This window comes from Cololabis saira, chromosome 12 (genome assembly GCF_033807715.1).
Source record: "Cololabis saira isolate AMF1-May2022 chromosome 12, fColSai1.1, whole genome shotgun sequence".
NCBI classification, from domain to species: domain Eukaryota; kingdom Metazoa; phylum Chordata; class Actinopteri; order Beloniformes; family Belonidae; genus Cololabis; species Cololabis saira.
In genome coordinates, this window is record NC_084598.1 from 43,994,897 (window position 1) to 44,014,826 (window position 19,930).

The 19,930-nt window shown below is 45.2% G+C and overlaps 2 protein-coding genes across 2 annotated transcripts in view; both read left to right on the forward strand.

Moving 5' to 3' along the window:
- The window catches only part of LOC133457505 (uncharacterized), a 13,871-nt gene extending 12,645 nt beyond the window's left edge, over positions 1–1,226 (forward strand). Inside the window, exon 10 of the mRNA XM_061736850.1 lies at positions 365–1,226. Coding sequence (XP_061592834.1) covers positions 365–648 — 284 coding nt within the window. The 3' untranslated portion in view covers positions 649–1,226. The remainder of the gene's footprint in view (positions 1–364) is intronic.
- The window catches only part of LOC133457506 (uncharacterized), a 24,086-nt gene extending 7,065 nt beyond the window's left edge, over positions 1–17,021 (forward strand). The window contains exons 4-6 of the mRNA XM_061736851.1: positions 14,100–14,204; positions 14,288–14,419; positions 16,181–17,021. Of these exons, the coding sequence (XP_061592835.1) occupies positions 14,100–14,204; positions 14,288–14,419; positions 16,181–16,464 (521 nt within the window). The 3' untranslated portion in view covers positions 16,465–17,021. The remainder of the gene's footprint in view (positions 1–14,099; positions 14,205–14,287; positions 14,420–16,180) is intronic.
- The last annotated feature ends 2,909 nt before the right edge of the window (positions 17,022–19,930 follow it).

The window sequence follows — 19,930 nt, forward strand, 5'->3', positions numbered from 1 at the left end:
AGTTATAAAGCATTACAAACTGTAACAATAGGGCAAACGCACAGCATTGTTTTATATTTTGTATCTTTCAAATAAAGGACAATTTTTTCCAGTCATTTGTTCCTCATGCAAGGTTGTTAAAAAAATACTGCTATAATATCGTATCGTTATCGTGACCTCAATATCGTGTATCGTACCGTATGGTGAGATTAGTGTATCGTTACACCCCTAGTAGAGGCTCTCCCAGGGTTGGTAGAGGGAGCAATGCCCAGGACGGACTTAGGTAGGAGCACTGGGTGATAAAATGGGGGAAAAAAAATCTCCATTTCACTGATGGACAATTTAAAAAAAAGGCAGATAAAGAAATCCATTTTGTGTTCCACAGGCTTTTTCACAGCCCCGGTGAGAGCAGCCTACCACTTTGAGTTCTACCTTCATGGAAATGGACATCCTTCACATGGTACTGGTGCTGCGCTGGTCAAGAATGGAGACCATGTTGTTCTTGCCCATGAACGTCAGAATTCAGGGTCTGTTAATCCTGCTCATGGTGTCACTTTGTTATTAGAGGTTGGAGATGTTGTGTTTTTGCGTCAGTGGATAAACTCAAGGATTTACGACGATCCTGCTCGCTATACTACCTTTAGTGGCCAGCTTCTTTTCACATTGTGAGAGTTCTTCAGTTCACTGATACTCATGCAGTTTATTATCAGAATGTATTTTTGTATTTCAGTTTTCTAATTGATGTAAACACAGTCTTCCTATTAAAGTTTTATCTTCAGCTGCATCTGTTTCTGGATTTGAATGAATGTGGTAACTACAGGGACCTAGTTCAAGCAGACGTACCAGCTTTATCCTCACTCATACCCCGGTGGATGGTTTATTCCAGTTACTCCATCTGCTTATAGGACTTGCTGCTGCTTTTAAATCTCTACCGACTCCCCAGCTCTTCCTGTAGGCTATAATTCTAGGAAAGGAGCATCATTTTAATCACCCCCAATATATGTATGTCTTCCTTAAAATAGGGGATTTATTTAGATCGGATTCTCTAAGCCCAAGTGTTTTAGCAGTAGGAAAACTTTTGAGCTCTTCATCACATGACTTGTCTGATTGAACTATACACTGTAAAGGGGCGTGATGGATTTTTTTATTTTTTTTTAATGAAAGCTGAACGTGATTGATCACGTTTGTTCTTTTCAATTAATTGTGGTGGTGTATAAAGATAAAATCAGGAATAATAAATAAATAAAATAAAACTCAGTTGTTGTCATTTTGAAATGTACTGTAATGTGTTATTAGCAGGATGTCCAAGCAATTTGCTGAATAGGCTCCAGCTGATCCAGAATGCAGCAGCACGAGTACTGACAGGAATCAACAGGAGAGACCACGTCTCTCCAGTGTTAGCGTCGCTCCATTGGCTACCTGTAAAATTCAGAATTCAATTTAAAATGTTATTACTTGCGTATAAAGCCCAAAACGGCTTAGCTCCACAGTATTTACAAGACCTGATAATGCCTTAGGTTCCTGGCAGAGCTCTCCGTTCTCAGAGTGCAGGTTTACTCGTAGTTCCTAGAGTATCTAAATGTAGATTTGGAGGGCGGGCGTTCTGCTATCAGGCACCGTTACTATGGAACCAACTTCCAATCTGGTTTAAGGAGGCTGACACCACCTCCACCTTTAAAACTAAACTTAAAACCTTTCTGTTTAGTAAAGCCTATAGTTAGTGTTTAGTAAACCTCTAGCTGGTGTTGGTAAATCACTAGGTAGTGTAAACTCTAGTGTGTTAGAGTCAGTAGTCATAGTTGCAGCTATAGAACAAGACTATAATAGTTAGTCTCAAATATAGCTTCGCGGTAGATATGCTGCTATAGGCTTATGCTGCAGGGGGGGCACCGACATGATCCGCTGGGCGGTGCCTCTCACCCTTCTTGTCCTCCCCTTTTCCCTTCCTCTCTTCTCCATTTCCATTTTTATAAATGTCTGATAGCTATCGTTTTGTCCATCGCTCCTGTAGTTTCTTGTGCCGGCCCCCCTTTTCTCTTTTTTTGCATGTTTGCAGGCCGGAGCCTCGGGAGCTGCGTTCTGGCCTGTACCCCCCCCCCCCCCCACCCCACCTCTGGTCATCCCTCTGCTGCTTCCACCTGCCTGCTGTGTGCTGCTGACGTCCCCGACTCCCAGTCTGGCCTTCAGCAGGAGGGTCCCCCCTCATGAGCCTGGTCCTGGTCCAGGTTTCTTCCCTCCTAAAGGGGAGTTTTTCTTGCCACTGTTTGGCTTAAGGCTTTTTTCCCACTATGGGAGTTTTTACCTGCCATTGTTTATGTAATAATTGCTCGGGGGATTATATTTATATTTATAATTATATTTATGTTTATGTTCATGTTCTGGATCTCTGGAAAGCGTCTAGAGACAACATCTGTTGTATTAGACGCTATATAAATAAAATTGAATTGAATTGAAATAACATTTCATAAAGCTGACTCTTCCCTTTTCCCAGAAACAGCTGAGCCTGCTGAGAGGGACAGCTGGTCCCCACTATTGGTGCTGTACTGTATTAAAACAAATCAGGAAAAGTAAAAAAAACACACACACTAAACGAGCATGAAAGTGTACCAGCATCAGCGGGTACTGGGATATTAAGAGCCTGTGACTGTCGAGCTACTTGCGTTTTTGCAGTTAACTCTTCCATCTCGTGGAAACAAGATTCAGAGTTTGAAGTTTTCGTCCAGTGTAGTACCGCCTAGTGGTCGCTAGATGGCAGCAGACAACATCAGATAACTTATAGTCGTTGGGTAGTTTTTCCTTGACAAAGTTAAGGTTTGGCTACATGTTTGCTGTGGTGATAATAAGAATGATCATAAACACAGGATATGAAATTACTGACATCTATGGAAAAAGGAACTTGTTTAGTTTAGACAGCCAGCGAGCTCTAATGGCAGTAAACCCTGATCACTGTAAGTCATTACTTAGATTAATTCATTGATTAATTTTTTTTAAAATCCATTTTGACGTATTTAAATGAAAAAAAAAAAAAAAAAAAAAAAAAAAAATCATTGTCCAGACACTCCTGCATTTACTACATGTAATGACTTAAATGTAGTCTAATGTTTTTGTTTACAAGTTGATTTGGGAGTTGTTATTATTGTTGTAGCTGTTATAATTATCTAATTGAAAGACTCCTATGTTTTTCATGTGTCACCTACAGTATGATATGACACATGAAAAGGCAACAGATACTGGAACTTCTTGATGCTCATTTATTTCTTTGAAAAAGGATTTAAACCCTGAAGAAGGCTTGCACCGAAACGCGTGGGTCTCTGCTCCCATGTTTTTATATTAATTAGCCATGTTTCAATAAAGGCTTTTTATATTTTTCCACAAGAAGAGTGCCTTGGACTCCCTTTCTTTGATTAGATAAAGGATTTAAACCTTTATATTTAGTCAATGGTCAAATGGAAGGCATTTGACCGTGTCCCTCGTGCCATTCTGTGGGTGCTCAGTGAGTATGGAGTCCGGGGCCCTCTATTAAGGGCTGTCCGGTCTCTGTATGATCGGAGCAGGAGTCTGGTTCACATTGCCGGCAGTAGATCAGACTTGTTCCTGGTGCATGTTGGACTCCGGCAGGGCTGCCCTTTGTCAGCGGTCCTGTTCATAATTTTTATGGACAGGGTTTCTAGGCGTAGCCAGGGGCCGGAGGGGATCCGGTTTGGGAACCACAGGATTTCATCTCTGCTTTTTGCAGATGATGTTGTCCTGTTGGCTTCATCGGACCGGGACCTTCAGCATGTGCTGGGGCGGTTTGCGGCCGAGTGCGACGTGGCAGGGATGAGAATCAGCACCTCCAAGACCGAGGCCATGGTTCTCCATCGGGAAAGGGTGGCATGCCTTCTCCGGGTGGGTGGAGAAGTCCTGCCTCAGGTGGAGGAGTTCAAGTATCTCGGGGTCTTGTTCACGAGTGAGGGAACGATGGAGCGTGAGATTGACAGACGGATCGGTGCAGCGTCCGCAGTTATGCGGTCGACGTACCGGACCGTCGTGGTGAAGAGGGAGCTCGAAAGTCGAAAGGCGAAGCTCTCGATTTACCGGTCAATCTACGCACCTACCCTCCCCTATGGTCATGAACTTTGGGTAGTGACCGAAAGGACAAGATCGCGGATACAAGCGGCCGAGATGAGTTTCCTCCGCAGGGTGGCTGGACGCTCCCTTAGAGATGAGTTTCCTCCCTTAGAGAGGAGTTTCCTCCGCAGGGTGGCTGGACACTCCCTTAGAGATAGGGTGAGGAGTTCGGTCACCCGGGAGGAGCTCGGAGTCGAGCCGCTGCTCCTTCACATTGAGAGGAGTCAGCTGAGGTGGCTTGGACATCTGTACCGGATCCTCCTGGAACACCTCCCTAGGGACATGCCTGGAACACCTCCCTAGGGAGGTGTTCCAGGCATGTCCCACTGGGAGGAGACCCCGGGGAAGACCCAGGACACGCTGGAGAGACTATGTCTCTCGGTTGGCCTGGGAACTCCTCGGACTCCCCTCAGAAAAGCTGAAGGAAGTCTGGACATCCCTGCTGAGGCTGCTGCCCCCACGACCCGGGAACGGATAAGCGGCGGACGATGGATGGATGGATGGATGGAGAAATGAAAAATTCCCTATTTTCCACTATCTAGTTGTGGTTCTTGCTTTGACCCAATTGCCTGACCTGAATTCAGTCAGGACAAGCTGCACCAGGAAGCATTTCAGAAAACAATCAGACTGGGGGATTGGAGAAATAAAAGCCAGGAGAAGAAAACAGAGACACACGATGGCAAACTTAATCATTTTATTATTCAAGATAAAGAAGCAACAAATGTTCCACCTTTGAAAAGGAGGCAAGATACTGTAGACATTTATGACTTTCATTTAATTTTGTTTCAACAGAATTCACAACAAGTCCAAACTGACAATTCTTATCATCTGCCCCATTTTGTCAGAAAGGAAATAAAATAAGGTAATAATTGATCATATTGTGGTTGATTATTTACAGAATGAAATACTATTTAAGTGTGGCGAGACGTAGTGCAGAAGGGGAAGTTGTCCAACAACGCCACCTGGGGAATTGCACCCCAGGAAATAAACTCGACTCGGTCTACTATGAGGTCACACAGATTCGTTACACTAAGTTAAAAGAGTACATGAGACGGACTTCCAAAGATATATAAATTACTTTTATTTAACAATAGTTTAAAATGAACATGTTCTTTTCAACCCGAGTGTCTGCTAAAACCCCAGTAAACAAAAAAAAGGGGGAGCAGGGCCAAACTCAGGGAGGCGGACAGATTAAAGAAACTTAAAACACACAACACTACAAACCAAACCACCACGTGCCACAGCAACTTAAGGGATGTGAGATGGGGACCACCACCAGGGAGTCTGCCACGCACTACCCAGCTCCTGTCCAGGGGGAAAAGAAACAAAATTAGGGGAAGTGACACTCAAGGGTTGGATTATACAAATATTTAAAATTGCCTATTCTAAAACACTCTCACAACATTCACACCCACATGCAGACCAACAGAAAGAATACAAATTAATTGTTTTAAGGTAAACAGAACGACTTAAATAGTAACTCAGCTATGGGTGGCAACCCATAGCTAAATAACGAAATCAAAAATGTAACCAAAAACTAAACATAACCAGATGTGACTCAAAAAAAGAAAATAAATAAACAAACAAAGAAAATTGCTTTAAACAGCTGGCCCAAGGAGGAACCGGAAAGCAAATAATTAACCAAAAACAAACAAAAAGAAATAAACCAACAAACAAAGAAACACAACAATTGCGGTGGGGCTTCAGTCTTATGGTGCGTGGAGAGCCGCAACCAGAATTAAAAACAATGGCGTAGAAGACACGAGTGAAGACGAAGCGAAGACGGAGCGGCTGCACCAAGGCTGGAGGCCGCGGAGGTTTGACTTGGATGGCCAGCAATAAGCTGTGCAGTGGATCCTAGGAGCGCAGGAGGAGAGAAAACTTCTGCAGATTCCACAGCGATAAAGAGAGCTTTAACACTCTAGATCCAGTCCCAGTCTGCAAAACAGCAGAGACAGGGGACACCACACCTCCTCCAGCTGCAACCCAACTGACACGGCCAACACTTGTAAACGACCACACTCTAATCATGCCAAGACCAAGCTAACAGAGCATGCCAAACAACTGGAGCAAGCCGACACAGGTCCTTTCCAGGTAAATGCCAGAGAGAGGATGCGACCTGCAGGAGTGCAGTACTTAACAGGTGATGCCAAATGAACAATCAAGCACAGGTGATGCCGATTGAGTGGGAGGGGGTGGGGCAGAGCAACACCCAACCTGCCACATTCCACCCCCGCTTTCTGCGTCGTCGCCCCGACGACGGACTACACCAAACTAGGACCAAGGCCTAAACAGAACAGACTGCGAATTTACCACTGGCTGTGAAGGTTCAGGCACTGCGTTACCCCTAGTGCCAACAGACTGGGGAAGGCGATGAACATTGGGGTGTTGACCGGCGGTGGAACGGCCGGTTCGGCGCAAGACTGACTGAGGAAGACTGGACTGACCAGTAGAGGGAAGGGACACAGAGCGAAGATGTTCTGGTTCTGCAGTGGTGCCAGGATTAGGCTCAATACTTGATGTCATCACAGCTGGCCCTGTATGACAGGGATGGGCTGGCGCCTCGGTGGCAGAGGGTGAAACAGTGTCACGGACCAAAAACCATAGTTCACCACCTTCAGGTGAACCTGGGGAGGCTGCAGGCGCTGCCAAAGCTGGTGGAAGCGGCGCCCTAGGAAGATGGGTACCAGACACGACCAGGGGCTTCAGCATGTCTCGGTGCACCTGCCGAGCCCTATGCAACTCTTCCACAGGGGCAATGGTGTAAACTGCCCCATCTCTGGGTGGGGCTTTCAGCACCTGGTAGGGGACGGAGCTCCATTTGTCATGAAGCTTGTGTCGACCCCTAACACCAAGATCTCGGAGGTAGACGTGCTGGCCCACCTGCAAAGGAGCCTCTCGAACATGCTGGTCGTGTCGCTCTTTTCGTCGACCTGCAGCCGCCAACAGCCTACCACGAGCATTCTCAAATGCAACCTTGAGCCTCGCCTGATGTTCGGTCATCCAGTCCTGTACTTCCCCTGGCTCAGCATCCTGAACTCGGCCCAAAAGGAAGTCCACAGGGAGCCTAGGTTCCCGACCGAACATCAAAAAGAAAGGAGACTCTCCTGTACTTTGATGTGGCGTAGTGTTATAACAAAACAATACTTGTGGGAGACAAGAAACCCAATCCCGCTTCCGGGAGACTGGTAGAGTCCGCAAGAGGTCATGGAGAGTTCTGTTAAAACGTTCACACTGCCCGTTGCCGGCCGGATGGTAGGGAGTGGTTCGTGATTTATCAACCTTGTACAAGCGGCACAGTTGTTGGATCAGGGAACTCTCAAAGTTCCGACCCTGATCGGAATGAATGCGATTTGGCACACCAAACCGAAAAAACCATTCGGTCAGCAGGACTCGAGCCACAGTCGCTGCCTGCTGATCTCGTGTTGGAATTGCCACTGTGTATTTACTGAACACATCGGTCATTACCAAGACATTTTCCAACCCGTTCCGTGAAGGTTCCAACAACGTGAAGTCGATGGCGACAATCTCGTTCGGCCGAGACGCCAGAACGTGGCCCATAAAACTATGGGGCACTGACCCTGAATCCTTAGCGACTTGGCAACGCTCACATGTCTGGACCCACTGTTTGATGTCAGCGGACATCCCCGGCCAGTAACAACGTTGCCGCACCAATTCCGTGGTACGCTCAATACCCTGATGGCCATGGTCTTGGTGCAACTGGGTAAGGATCTCCTTTTTAAGGACAGCAGGTAAAACAAGCTGGAAGCATTCTTCACCTCCGTCCGAACGGAAGGTCCGGCGGTACAGCACGCCCTCCTGTTCGACCAAGCGGTCCCACTGTTTTAGGATCGTCAAAGCAGAAGCGGGAAGTTGTTTCCTCTCTTCACAAGTAGGCTTAGCCCGCCTCTTCCAAAAGGGCAGAACGTGATCACACAACAGAGGATCCATCTCTTGCAAAGAACGAAGGTCCGCTGGAGAATGACTCCGGAAGACAGACACCATCGCCTGGGCAGCAGGTACCACTGGGGCGGAGACTGCAGCTGGCTGAAAGAATGATGGAACTGAAGTGCCCGGTAAGACATGTTCAGCCAAGCTAGACCCTGATAAATACTGGCGGGAGAGCGCATCAGCATTCCTGTTGATGCGTCCGGAGCGATACCTGATTTCAAAATCAAAGACAGCAAGTTGGGAGGCCCACCTCTGCTCTGTGGCTCCCAACTTAGCTGAATTGAGGTAGCTCAACGGATTGTTGTCTGTGAAAACCACACATTTGTGCCCCAACAAATACTCCCGGAACTTTTCTCCCATTGCCCATTTAAGTGCAAGGAACTCCAGCTTCATCGAACTGTAATTTTCCATGTTGCGTTCTGTGGGTCGAAGCCCTCTACTTGCGTAAGCAACCGGTCGAATACCATCATCAGTCTCCTGTGAAAGGACGGCGCCAAGGCCACTGTAACTTGCATCAGTTTCCAAAATGAATGGACGTGAAAAATCGGCATAAGCCAACACTGGGGCTGAAACCAACTTTGCCTTTAAGGCTTCAAAACTTTGCTCGCACTGGGGTGTCCATGCAGAGCTCAGATCCTGCCCAGATCCTCGCTTTGACTTGGTACCTGCAAGTTTTGCCACCAACTGATGCAAAGGGCCCGCCAGCTTAGCGAACCCCTCCACAAACCGCCTGTAATAGCTAGCGAACCCCAAGAACGAGCGCAGCTCTGACACATGGCGGGGCCGCTGCCATTTCGCCACAGCCTCAATCTTGGCAGGGTCTGTGGAAACTCCTTGATTGGAGATGATATGCCCCAGGTAGCGAACCTCTTTTTGAAAAAAGGCACATTTCTCAAGTTTCACCTTCAAACCCTCTCTCTGCAGCCGACTGAGGACCACTTCCAGTCGCTGCAAGTGTTGTGAAACAGAAGAAGAAAAGACAACAATATCATCTAAGTACAAGAGCAGGGACTGGCACTGTTGATCTCCAAACATCCTCTGCATGAGCCTTTGAAAGGTGCTTGGCGCATTGCACAAGCCAAATGGCATCCTGTTCCATTCAAAGAGCCCGAAAGGTGTACAAAAGGCGGTCTTCGGCTTGTCTTGCTCAGCAACAGGGACCTGATTATAGCCACTCGCCAAGTCAAGAGTGGTAAACCAGCAAGCTCCGGCAAGTGAATCAAGGCTCTCCTCAATGCGAGGTAGAGGGAATGCGTCCTTCCGTGTTTTTCTATTAAGTAGGCGGTAGTCAACGCACATGCGGAGACTACGATCCTTTTTACGGACAAGGACAATGGGAGAAGCAAAGGGGCTGTTGCTTTCCCGGATCACTTTGGCTTTGAGCAACTGATCAATGTGAGCCTTCACCTCCTCATACTCCGAGGGGGGGATTCTTCGGTACCGCTGTCTCACTGGAACCTCGTCAAGCAAGGGGATTTCGTGCGAAATGAGGTTAGTACAACCCAAGTCGCCTTCATGGTTCGAGAAAACTGACTGATACCTCTGCAACAAAGCATGTACACCCATCTGTTCTTGTTCTGTCAAAGCAGACAGGTCCATGGCTTGGACGCCGCCCGGTGCCACACCAGAAGCTGCCTGCGATGAGATTGAGGCTATAGTGGGCTTCACCTCAGTCACACCAGCAGGTAAGCTGACAACCTGGGCCCTACTCAGGGAACCAAGACCAGTACGTGGGTGAAGGCGGACATCAGTTGTTCCCACATTGACCACTGGGACATAAGCTGTACCACGAATGACTTGGACAAGGCAAGGAGACAACAATAACCCTGCAGGTAGGCGGGACTCTGTTGGTTCAAACAGCACAGCCTGACCAGCCAGCTGTTCTGGACAAGTGGTGGCCACAAGCTTCATTACCCCACCAGGTATGCGTACCGCCCATCTACCGCGGACCCTGGCGAAACCCTTGAGGTTCCTCTGGGGTTCTGTGGTGGCCTGATGGCACCGTTGTAAAGCTTCAAGGACAGGCACTGGAGCTTGAACCACTGAGGGAGCATCGAAAAGAGCAGGACCGTACACCTCGAAGAGTTCCCGATAACATCGACGGATGATGTTGCTCCCCAAAATCCCAGGGGCAACAGATGCAGCACCGGGAGGGTCTTTTACCACTAAGACCCCACAACCAGGGACCACCTTCCCACACAAAGTGACATCCAGCTCTAAATAGCCAATGTAAGGAATACAAAGACCGTTGGCTGCTCGTAGCTGTAGCCAATTACAAGACTGAAGGCGCTCTTGGCCCCATGGTGCAAAATGTTCAACAAAGAAACTTTCAGGAATCGTGGACACCATGGACCCGCTGTCCAACAAGCACGAGACAGTGGTCCCACCCATCAGAACATCGATATGTGGGCAGGGCGCCATTATTCGACCGATGAGGTCTTGTTGCGAGCCTCCAACCTCCCCATCTGAGCTTTGGCTCCTCAGCTCAGCGGGCTTCAGTTTTCCGACTGGGGTGCAAAGCGCGAGGACCCAGCCACAGTAAGAGACCGACCAGTGGCAGAACCAGTACGGGGATGGGGGGGGACCCGCTCCCCATCACAATCGCTGGCATAGTGACCTGGCTGTTGACACCGTCGGCAGATCACAGGACCGTTGCGAGGAGGCCGTGCTGGAAAGGGACGAGCCTGAAACGAAGCCATGGTCCGAGTCAACTGGTCAAGCTGTTCCTGCTGACGCTTCAAGAGCATCTTCACTTCACTCAACTCTGAATCATGGGGCGAGACAAGTGGGGCGGGGCGAGAGCTACCCTGGACCCCATACTGAAGACCATAGGCCGAAGGAAGAGAGTGGCTACGTTCCCTAGCGTCCCTTGGAGACCCTTCCCTCTCCCATCTAATGGCCTCTCCACGTGTCTCAAGCAAAGAAGCAGTGGGATGGCGGCGAACGTACTGCTTCAATTCCCTGCGAAGGGCACCATCTAGCACATGCTCTACGAACTGGTCGCGAAGAAGAATTTCAGCATTTGGCAAATCATCTGGTGCAGAATGTCTGACACGCTCCATCAGGGCCATCAGAGCCAGGGAGAACTCCAACAGCGTCTCCCCCTCCTGCTGCTTTCGAGAGAAGAAAGATTGCTGCAGGGTTACGTATGACTGAACACAGCCAAAAAGCTCAGTCAAGATAGCTAAAACCTTGTCTGGGTCTTCCCTCTCCACACGGGGCCGATATTTGATCTCCTCTCTGGCTTCCCCTTCTAGATGGTCAAGAATGAAAAAGGCCCGATCACGAACAGAGAAGTGGCGTGCCCGTGTACATGCCTGTACTTCTTCCTTCCACTCAACTATGCCTATACCCGTTCTGCCGTTAAACATGGGACACCTGCGATCTCTAGGTATAACAACCAACCGTTCAGTGGCCGTGGCGCTAGTACTTGCAACTGGAGGAGCACCTGAAGTGACAGAAGCGGGATCCGTTCTGCTGGAACTGGCCTGAGAAGCATCCCTCGCTCGAGACAGCTGCTCATTGTCTGCTTTAAGCTGTGCCACCAGCTCCCTAAGCTCCTGAAGTTCCTCCTCCATGGCAAACTGCGGAGACCACACCCACTACTTTCAAAATGGAGACCTGTGTTACCACTGGCAGAAAAAAAAAAAAAGAGAAAGATGCTGCCGCTCCGTCTTCACTGCTGCCTCCACACACACACACCAAAACTACTAACGTAAGCCAACAGAAACAAAAAAAGGAGGGGACAAAAAAAAACAATTTCACCCTAACAAACAGAAAAATGGAAGTCACGTCTCTGTCCTCTAACAGTGTATCCTGCCAACAACGCCAATTTGTGGCGAGACGTAGTGCAGAAGGGGAAGTTGTCCAACAACGCCACCTGGGGAATTGCACCCCAGGAAATAAACTCGACTCGGTCTACTATGAGGTCACACAGATTCGTTACACTAAGTTAAAAGAGTACATGAGACGGACTTCCAAAGATATATAAATTACTTTTATTTAACAATAGTTTAAAATGAACATGTTCTTTTCAACCCGAGTGTCTGCTAAAACCCCAGTAAACAAAAAAAAGGGGGAGCAGGGCCAAACTCAGGGAGGCGGACAGATTAAAGAAACTTAAAACACACAACACTACAAACCAAACCACCACGTGCCACAGCAACTTAAGGGATGTGAGATGGGGACCACCACCAGGGAGTCTGCCACGCACTACCCAGCTCCTGTCCAGGGGGAAAAGAAACAAAATTAGGGGAAGTGACACTCAAGGGTTGGATTATACAAATATTTAAAATTGCCTATTCTAAAACACTCTCACAACATTCACACCCACATGCAGACCAACAGAAAGAATACAAATTAATTGTTTTAAGGTAAACAGAACGACTTAAATAGTAACTCAGCTATGGGTGGCAACCCATAGCTAAATAACGAAATCAAAAATGTAACCAAAAACTAAACATAACCAGATGTGACTCAAAAAAAGAAAATAAATAAACAAACAAAGAAAATTGCTTTAAACAGCTGGCCCAAGGAGGAACCGGAAAGCAAATAATTAACCAAAAACAAACAAAAAGAAATAAACCAACAAACAAAGAAACACAACAATTGCGGTGGGGCTTCAGTCTTATGGTGCGTGGAGAGCCGCAACCAGAATTAAAAACAATGGCGTAGAAGACACGAGTGAAGACGAAGCGAAGACGGAGCGGCTGCACCAAGGCTGGAGGCCGCGGAGGTTTGACTTGGATGGCCAGCAATAAGCTGTGCAGTGGATCCTAGGAGCGCAGGAGGAGAGAAAACTTCTGCAGATTCCACAGCGATAAAGAGAGCTTTAACACTCTAGATCCAGTCCCAGTCTGCAAAACAGCAGAGACAGGGGACACCACACCTCCTCCAGCTGCAACCCAACTGACACGGCCAACACTTGTAAACGACCACACTCTAATCATGCCAAGACCAAGCTAACAGAGCATGCCAAACAACTGGAGCAAGCCGACACAGGTCCTTTCCAGGTAAATGCCAGAGAGAGGATGCGACCTGCAGGAGTGCAGTACTTAACAGGTGATGCCAAATGAACAATCAAGCACAGGTGATGCCGATTGAGTGGGAGGGGGTGGGGCAGAGCAACACCCAACCTGCCACATAAGGATGGGTTTACACACTCTGACAACAGTCATAACCATGTTTCTTCCATTGTTGCTGCTGATCTGCTCTCTCTCTGCAGCTCAGATTCAAGCCTTCGAGTCTGACAATGAACTTGGAGTAAATTTAAGACAAACTGAGGTGACAGGAGGAGAAGCAGGAAATGTCTCTGAGCAACAACCAACGTGTACGCAGGATCTCCATGCAGTGCTGAGGGAGATGAGCGGCGTGTTGGCTGGACTGAAGGTTGAGATTAGATACTTGCAGCGTGATAATACAGGTATGATTCTGTGTGACTTACTAACACTAACACTAATATAAGGAATGACTGACTTGAACTAATGAAATTATGCTGTTAAAGAAGGTTAGGATTTAATCATCTCTTTTCATCCCTGGTGTTTTAGAACAAGCAATAAAGACCAGAGAATTGGAGCAGCAGTACCAAGGTACAGTCATGTGAAAAAGAAAGAACAGCATCCTTCCAGCATCTATGGATTTCAGAATTTTTCCAAAAATATTTGAAAGACTTATGAAAGTTATTGCTCTTATTGCAAGGTATGGAATAATGGGGTGCAGTTAGTTTTTATACTGCAGAATTACTGTGTGCTTGTGTGTGTGTGTGTGTGTGTGTGTGTGTGTGTGTGTGTATTACAGCACAATCAGCTAAGGTTAATCAACTGGAGTCACAAAAGACGGAGCTGAAGCAACAGTACCAAGGTACACGCTGGATATCTAGCAGTGACACAAGTAGTATTTAATTTACATATTAGCACCATCAGGGCACTAAAAGGTGGTTATATATAATAATTAAATTCACATGCATTACATTTTTTTTTTCTTTCAGGACAATAAACTAACTGCTGCAGCTGATTTTCATTCATCAATTTTGCAAACTGATGTTGTTTTTGATGTTTTAGAACAGGCAGCTAAGCTGGCAGAACAGGCAGCTGAACTGCTCACCATTAAAGCCAGAGCAAACACAACAGAAAACCATGTGAACACTCTGACAAGAGAAGGAGAAGGTTTGTAATTTCCAGAATTAGATCAGGACTGATACAACTTGAACATCGTTCACTGTAATGTAACACTTGTGTTTCTCTCTCAGTGAAACGAGTGGCTTTCTCAGCATCTTTGATCACTTCTGGTGTAGAAACTATTGGACCATTTAACGCACACACCAACCTGATCTTCAGAAACGTTGTTACAAATGTTGGAAATGCCTATAACCCAAACACAGGTACTCACATTTACAGATGAAATATTACATCCTGCTCACTCTCACAAGAAAATGTGTAAAGGGTTTGTTTGTCCACATCTATGAGTGTCACAACTAATTTAGAAATGTATAAATAGCAACATGGTAACTTTTTTCCTTTTTAAGTAGATGTTGACATCACATTATGGGAACCCCGATCCATAAATACTAAAATCATGAATATTTTTTTCTGACCCTAGCTATGTATCTTTTAAACCTAACCCAACTGGTCATGAGTAGGAGGTAAAGAGAACTTTAGACTCCAGATTGGGGTCATATTATACATTGGGTCTTATTCATGAAACGTGAGCAGAACGATTTTATTTAATTTCATTTGTTTATTTGGAAGGGACAGATACAGAAAACATAGACAGACATGAATGGCTGATCTGATGCCTGTATCATAGCGTTTATAGCGAATGCTAATTTGCAACACTCGTCCCTAACAGGGCTCACATCACAATTAAAAGAAAGGAGTTAGAAAAGTACACATACTTGACATGCCCTTACAAACATTAAAAACATACACAATACAAACATTAAAAACATACAAAATTACACACATAATATAAGAGCTAGCTTTGCTTATCTAGGCCTATCTGCACACACATCTCTACTGCTATAATTATTCCAGCATATAGCCTAACTATCCTACATATATATGCTACTAATCCTTTGTAAGAGAATCCTCATCTACCCACCCACACACAGCTTCCTACACTCACACAGCCACTCACAAACACATCCACCTACACCCATACACACACACATACCCCCATGCACGCATTGGTTGGTCTGAGAACAAGTAGTCAGGCCATAGGACATATGAGAGAGGATCATAGATTTGAAGAACAACGTCGGTTGGTAGATGCTCTCCCAGGGTTGGTAGAGACTAGTGTAACAATATATCATGCCACGTAATTTCGTGATACAAAAACGTCACGATATGTGTCGTGGAGGTGACAAACTGTATTGCGATATTGGATTATTAATATTAATAGCCCATATTGTGTTGAATAGTAACGCGCAGTGTATTGGTGCTGACCGCGCCTCGACCCGCGAAGGACGAAAATCTTCCTCCGCTCAGAACAAACTAATACCGTTTTGGTCCCGATCACGGGACTCTTGCAGGGTTTTCAGCTCTGAACTTTTACTTATATAAGTCTGGTGTAGAGTTAAACCTTACCTTATTAAATTAAACCTTTTTCGTGTCGTGAGTAGGATAAACACGGGGACATCTTCTGCTGAGTTTCAGTGTACTTTAATGTCCCTCAACAGTGTAGGATTTTAGAACATCAACACAGCACCTAGTGCCGTACTGTGGCGTATCACTCCGCCCAATCTAAAACAGACTAATCACTACAGATAAACTGACTAGTGTCATTATAGTCCCTGATTTACATCAGAATATAAAGAATATATTTACAAAATAATGAACCCTGAATTACCAAAATAACCTTTTTTCCAGTCATATGTTCCTCATTCAAGGTTGTTAAAAAAATACTGCTATAATATCGTATCGTTATCGTGACCTCAATATCGTGTACCGTACCGTATCGTGAGATTAGTGTATCGTTACACCCCTAGTAGAGGCTCTCCCAGGGTTGGTAGCGGGAGCAATGCCCAGGACTGACTTAGGTAGGAGCACTGGGTGATAAAATGGGGAAAAAAATCTCAATTTTCACTGATGGACAATTTAAAAAAAAGATAGACAGATAAAGAAGTCAATGTTGTGTTTCACAGGCTTTTTCACAGCCCCGGTGAGAGCAGCCTACCACTTTGAGTTCTACATTTATGGATACGGACATCCTTCACATGGTACTGGTGCTGCGCTGGTCAAGAATGGAGAACATGTTGTTATTGCCCATGAACATCAGACTTCATTTTCTGTTAATCCTGCTAATGGTGTCACTTTGTTATTAGAGGTTGGAGATGTTGTTTTTTTGCGTCAGTGGGTAAACTCAAGGATTTACGACGATTCTAATCGCCATACTACCTTTAGTGGCCAGCTTCTTTTCACATTGTGAGAGTTCTTCAGTTCACTAATACTCATGCAGTTTATTATCAGAATGTATCTTTGTATTTCCGTTTTCTAAATGATGTAAACACAGTCTTGCTATTAAAGTTTTATGTTCAGCTGCATCTGTTTCTGGATTTGCATGAATGTGGTAACTACAGGGACCTAGTTCAAGCAGACGTACCAGCTTTATGCTCACTCATACCCCGGTGGATGGTTTATTCCAGTTACTCCATCTGCTTATAGGACTTGCTGCTGCTTTTAAATCTCTACCGCCTCCCCAGCTCTTCCTGTAGGCTATAATTCTAGGAAAGGAGCATCATTTTAATCACCCCCAATATATGTATGTCTTCCTTAAAATAGGGGATTTATTTAGATTGGATTCTCTAAGACAAAGTGTTTTAGCAGTAGGAAAACTGTTGAGCTCTTCATCACATGACTTGTCTGATTGAACTATACACTGTAACGGGGCGTGATGGATTTTTATTTTTTTTTTAATGAAAGCTGAACGTGATTGATCACATGTTTGTTCTTTTCAATTAATTGTGGTGGTGTATAAAGATAAAATCATGAATAATAAATAAATAAAATAAAACTTAGTTGTTGTCATTTTGAAATGTACTGTAATGTGTTATAAGCAGGATGTCCAAGTAATTTGCTGAATAGGCTCCAGCTGATCCAGAATGCAGCAGCACGAGTGCTGACAGGAATCAGCAGGAGAGACCACGTCTCTCCAGTGTTAGCGTCGCTCCATTGGCTACCTGTAAAATTCAGAATCCAATTTAAAATTTTATTACTTGCATATAAAGCCCAAAACGGCTCAGCTCCACAGTATTTACAAGACCTGATAATGCCTTATGTTCCTGGCAGAGCTCTCCGTTCTCGGAGTGCAGGTTTACTCGTAGTTCCTAGAGTATCTAAATGTAGATTTGGAGGGCGGGCGTTCTGCTATCAGGCACCATTACTTTGGAACCAACTTCCAATCTGGGTTAAGGAGGCTGACACCACCTCCACCTTTAAAACTAAACTTAAAACCTTTCTGTTTAGTAAAGCCTATAGTTAGTGTTTAGTAAACCTCTAGCTGGTGTTGGTAAATCTCTAGGTAGTGTAAACTCTAGTGTGTTAGAGTCAGTAGTCATAGTTGCAGCTATAGAACAAGACTATAATAGTTAGTCTCAAATATAGCTTGGTGGTAGATATGCTGCTATAAGCCTATGCTGCAGGGGGGCACTGTTACATCCCTGTAAATTTACTATTTCTAGATTACTATTTACTATTTTTATCTAATATTTACTATTTACTATTTCTATTTACTATTTTTGTCTATCTACTATTTATGAATAACTGGTACTGGGGTACAGAGGTTTAGTTGAACGAGTATATTCCCTGTTGGAGGTGGCCACTTCTAATTCACCTGTCAGCTCAGGTCCACTGGTGCGGGAGGAGTTGGAGCTGCTGCAGGTCTGATGGAGAGCGACGTCCAGCTCCACCGGAGCCAACCAGAGGAAACTTCTCCCCTACAAAACTGCTGCTGGAGCAGTGCTCTTTGTCAGTCGTCTCACACCACCCATGTGTGAAGACGTGCTGTCCGTTCTGTCTGCCTTGTTGTGAGAGCTTTGGGGCCAAATGTTTGGTTTCCCTCAGCCTATCTGCCCAAGCAGTTTGTGGCCCTGCTAAATCTTGTTACTGGTTGAATAACTTGTGAAAGTAATGGAAGCAGTAAAGTAAACATTAGATGGCTCCAACGCCTGAGTTATATGTAAAAGCCTAATTTGTGAGGATTGGTTTAGAGTAGTTAGTTTAGTATAGTTAATATTATTGTAATCTTGTTTTGGTTAAAGGTTAGGTTTAGTTAGTGGATTTATTATTTTAAGGTTAGGGTCCAGTTCTTTATGCTTATTTCTTTGGTTTACGTTGGAGTTATTTTCTTTATATAAACTTTAGTTCTTGGGTATAATTTGTAAACTGTTTTCCATGCTGTTGCAAATAATCACTTGTACATTTCAACTTGAACAAAAGAACCATTGGTCAAATTAAAACATATTTTTACTTGCAAAACCTGCCTATCATTTACCTATTCTGTGATCCCTAGTAAACGGAGTACGTAATAGGCACCGACATGATCCGCTGGGCGGTGCCTCTCACCCTTCTTCTCCTCTCCCTTTCCCTTCCTCTCTTCTCCATTTCCATTTTTATAAATGTGTCATAGCTATCGTTTTGTCCATCGCTCCTGTAGTTCCTTGTGCTGGCCCCCCTTTTTTCTCTTTTTTGTGCATGTTTGCAGGCCGGAGCCTCGGGAGCTGCGTTCTGGCCTGCGGTCCCGGCCCCCCCCCCCCCATCCCCCGTCATCCCGTTGCTTCTTCCACCTGCCTACATGGATGTCTGCTGTGTGCTGCTGACGTCCCATCAGTGGGTACTGGGCTATTAAGAGCCTGTGACTGTCGAGCTACGTTTTTGCAGTCAACTCTTCCATCTCGTGGAAACAAGATTCAGAGTTTACAGTTTTAGTCAAGTGTAGTACTGCCTAGTGGTCGCTAGATGGCAGCAGACAACATCAGATAAATTACTGACATCTATGGAAAAAGTAACTTGTTTAGTTTAGACAGCCAATGGCTTTAATGGCAGTAAACCCTGATTACTTCCATTAATTAATTGATTAATTTTTTTTCAAATCCATTTTGATGTATTTAAATAAAAAAACAAACAAACAAAAAAATCATTGTCCAGACACTCCTGCATTTACTACATGTAATGACTTAAATGTAGTCTAATGTTTTTGTTTACAAGTTGATTTGGGAGTTGTTATTATTGTTGTTGTAGCTGTTATTATTATCTAATTGAAAAATCCCAAACCCACATCTATTTACATAGTTGTCATTGTTTAGGTATTTCTGGTTACATAAAGCTTTTACACGTTAGTCTCCTATGTTTTTCATGTGTCACCTACAGTATGATATGACACATGAAAAGGCAACAGAAACTGGAACTTCTTGATGCTCATTTATTTCTTTGAAAAAGGATTTAAACCCTGAAGAAGGCTTGCACCGAAACGCGTGGGTCTCTGCTCCCATGTTTTTATATTAATTAGCCATGTTTCAATAAAGGCTTTTTATATTTTCCACAAGAAGAGTGCCTTGGACTCCCTTTCTTTGATTAGATAAAGGATTTAAACCTTCATATTTAGTCAATGGTCAAATGGAAGGCATTTGACCGTGTCCCTCGTGCCATTCTGTGGGGGGTGCTCAGTGATTATGGAGTCCGGGGCCCTCTATAAAGGGCTGTCCGGTCTCTGTATGATCGAAGCAGGAGTTTGGTTCGCATTGCCGGCAGTAGATCAGACTTGTTCCCGGTGCATGTTGGACTCCGGCAGGGCTGCCCTTTGTCACCGGTTCTGTTCATAATTTTTATGGACAGGATTTCTAGGCGCAGCCAGGGGCCAAAGGGGTTCCGGTTTGGGAACCACAGGATTTCATCTC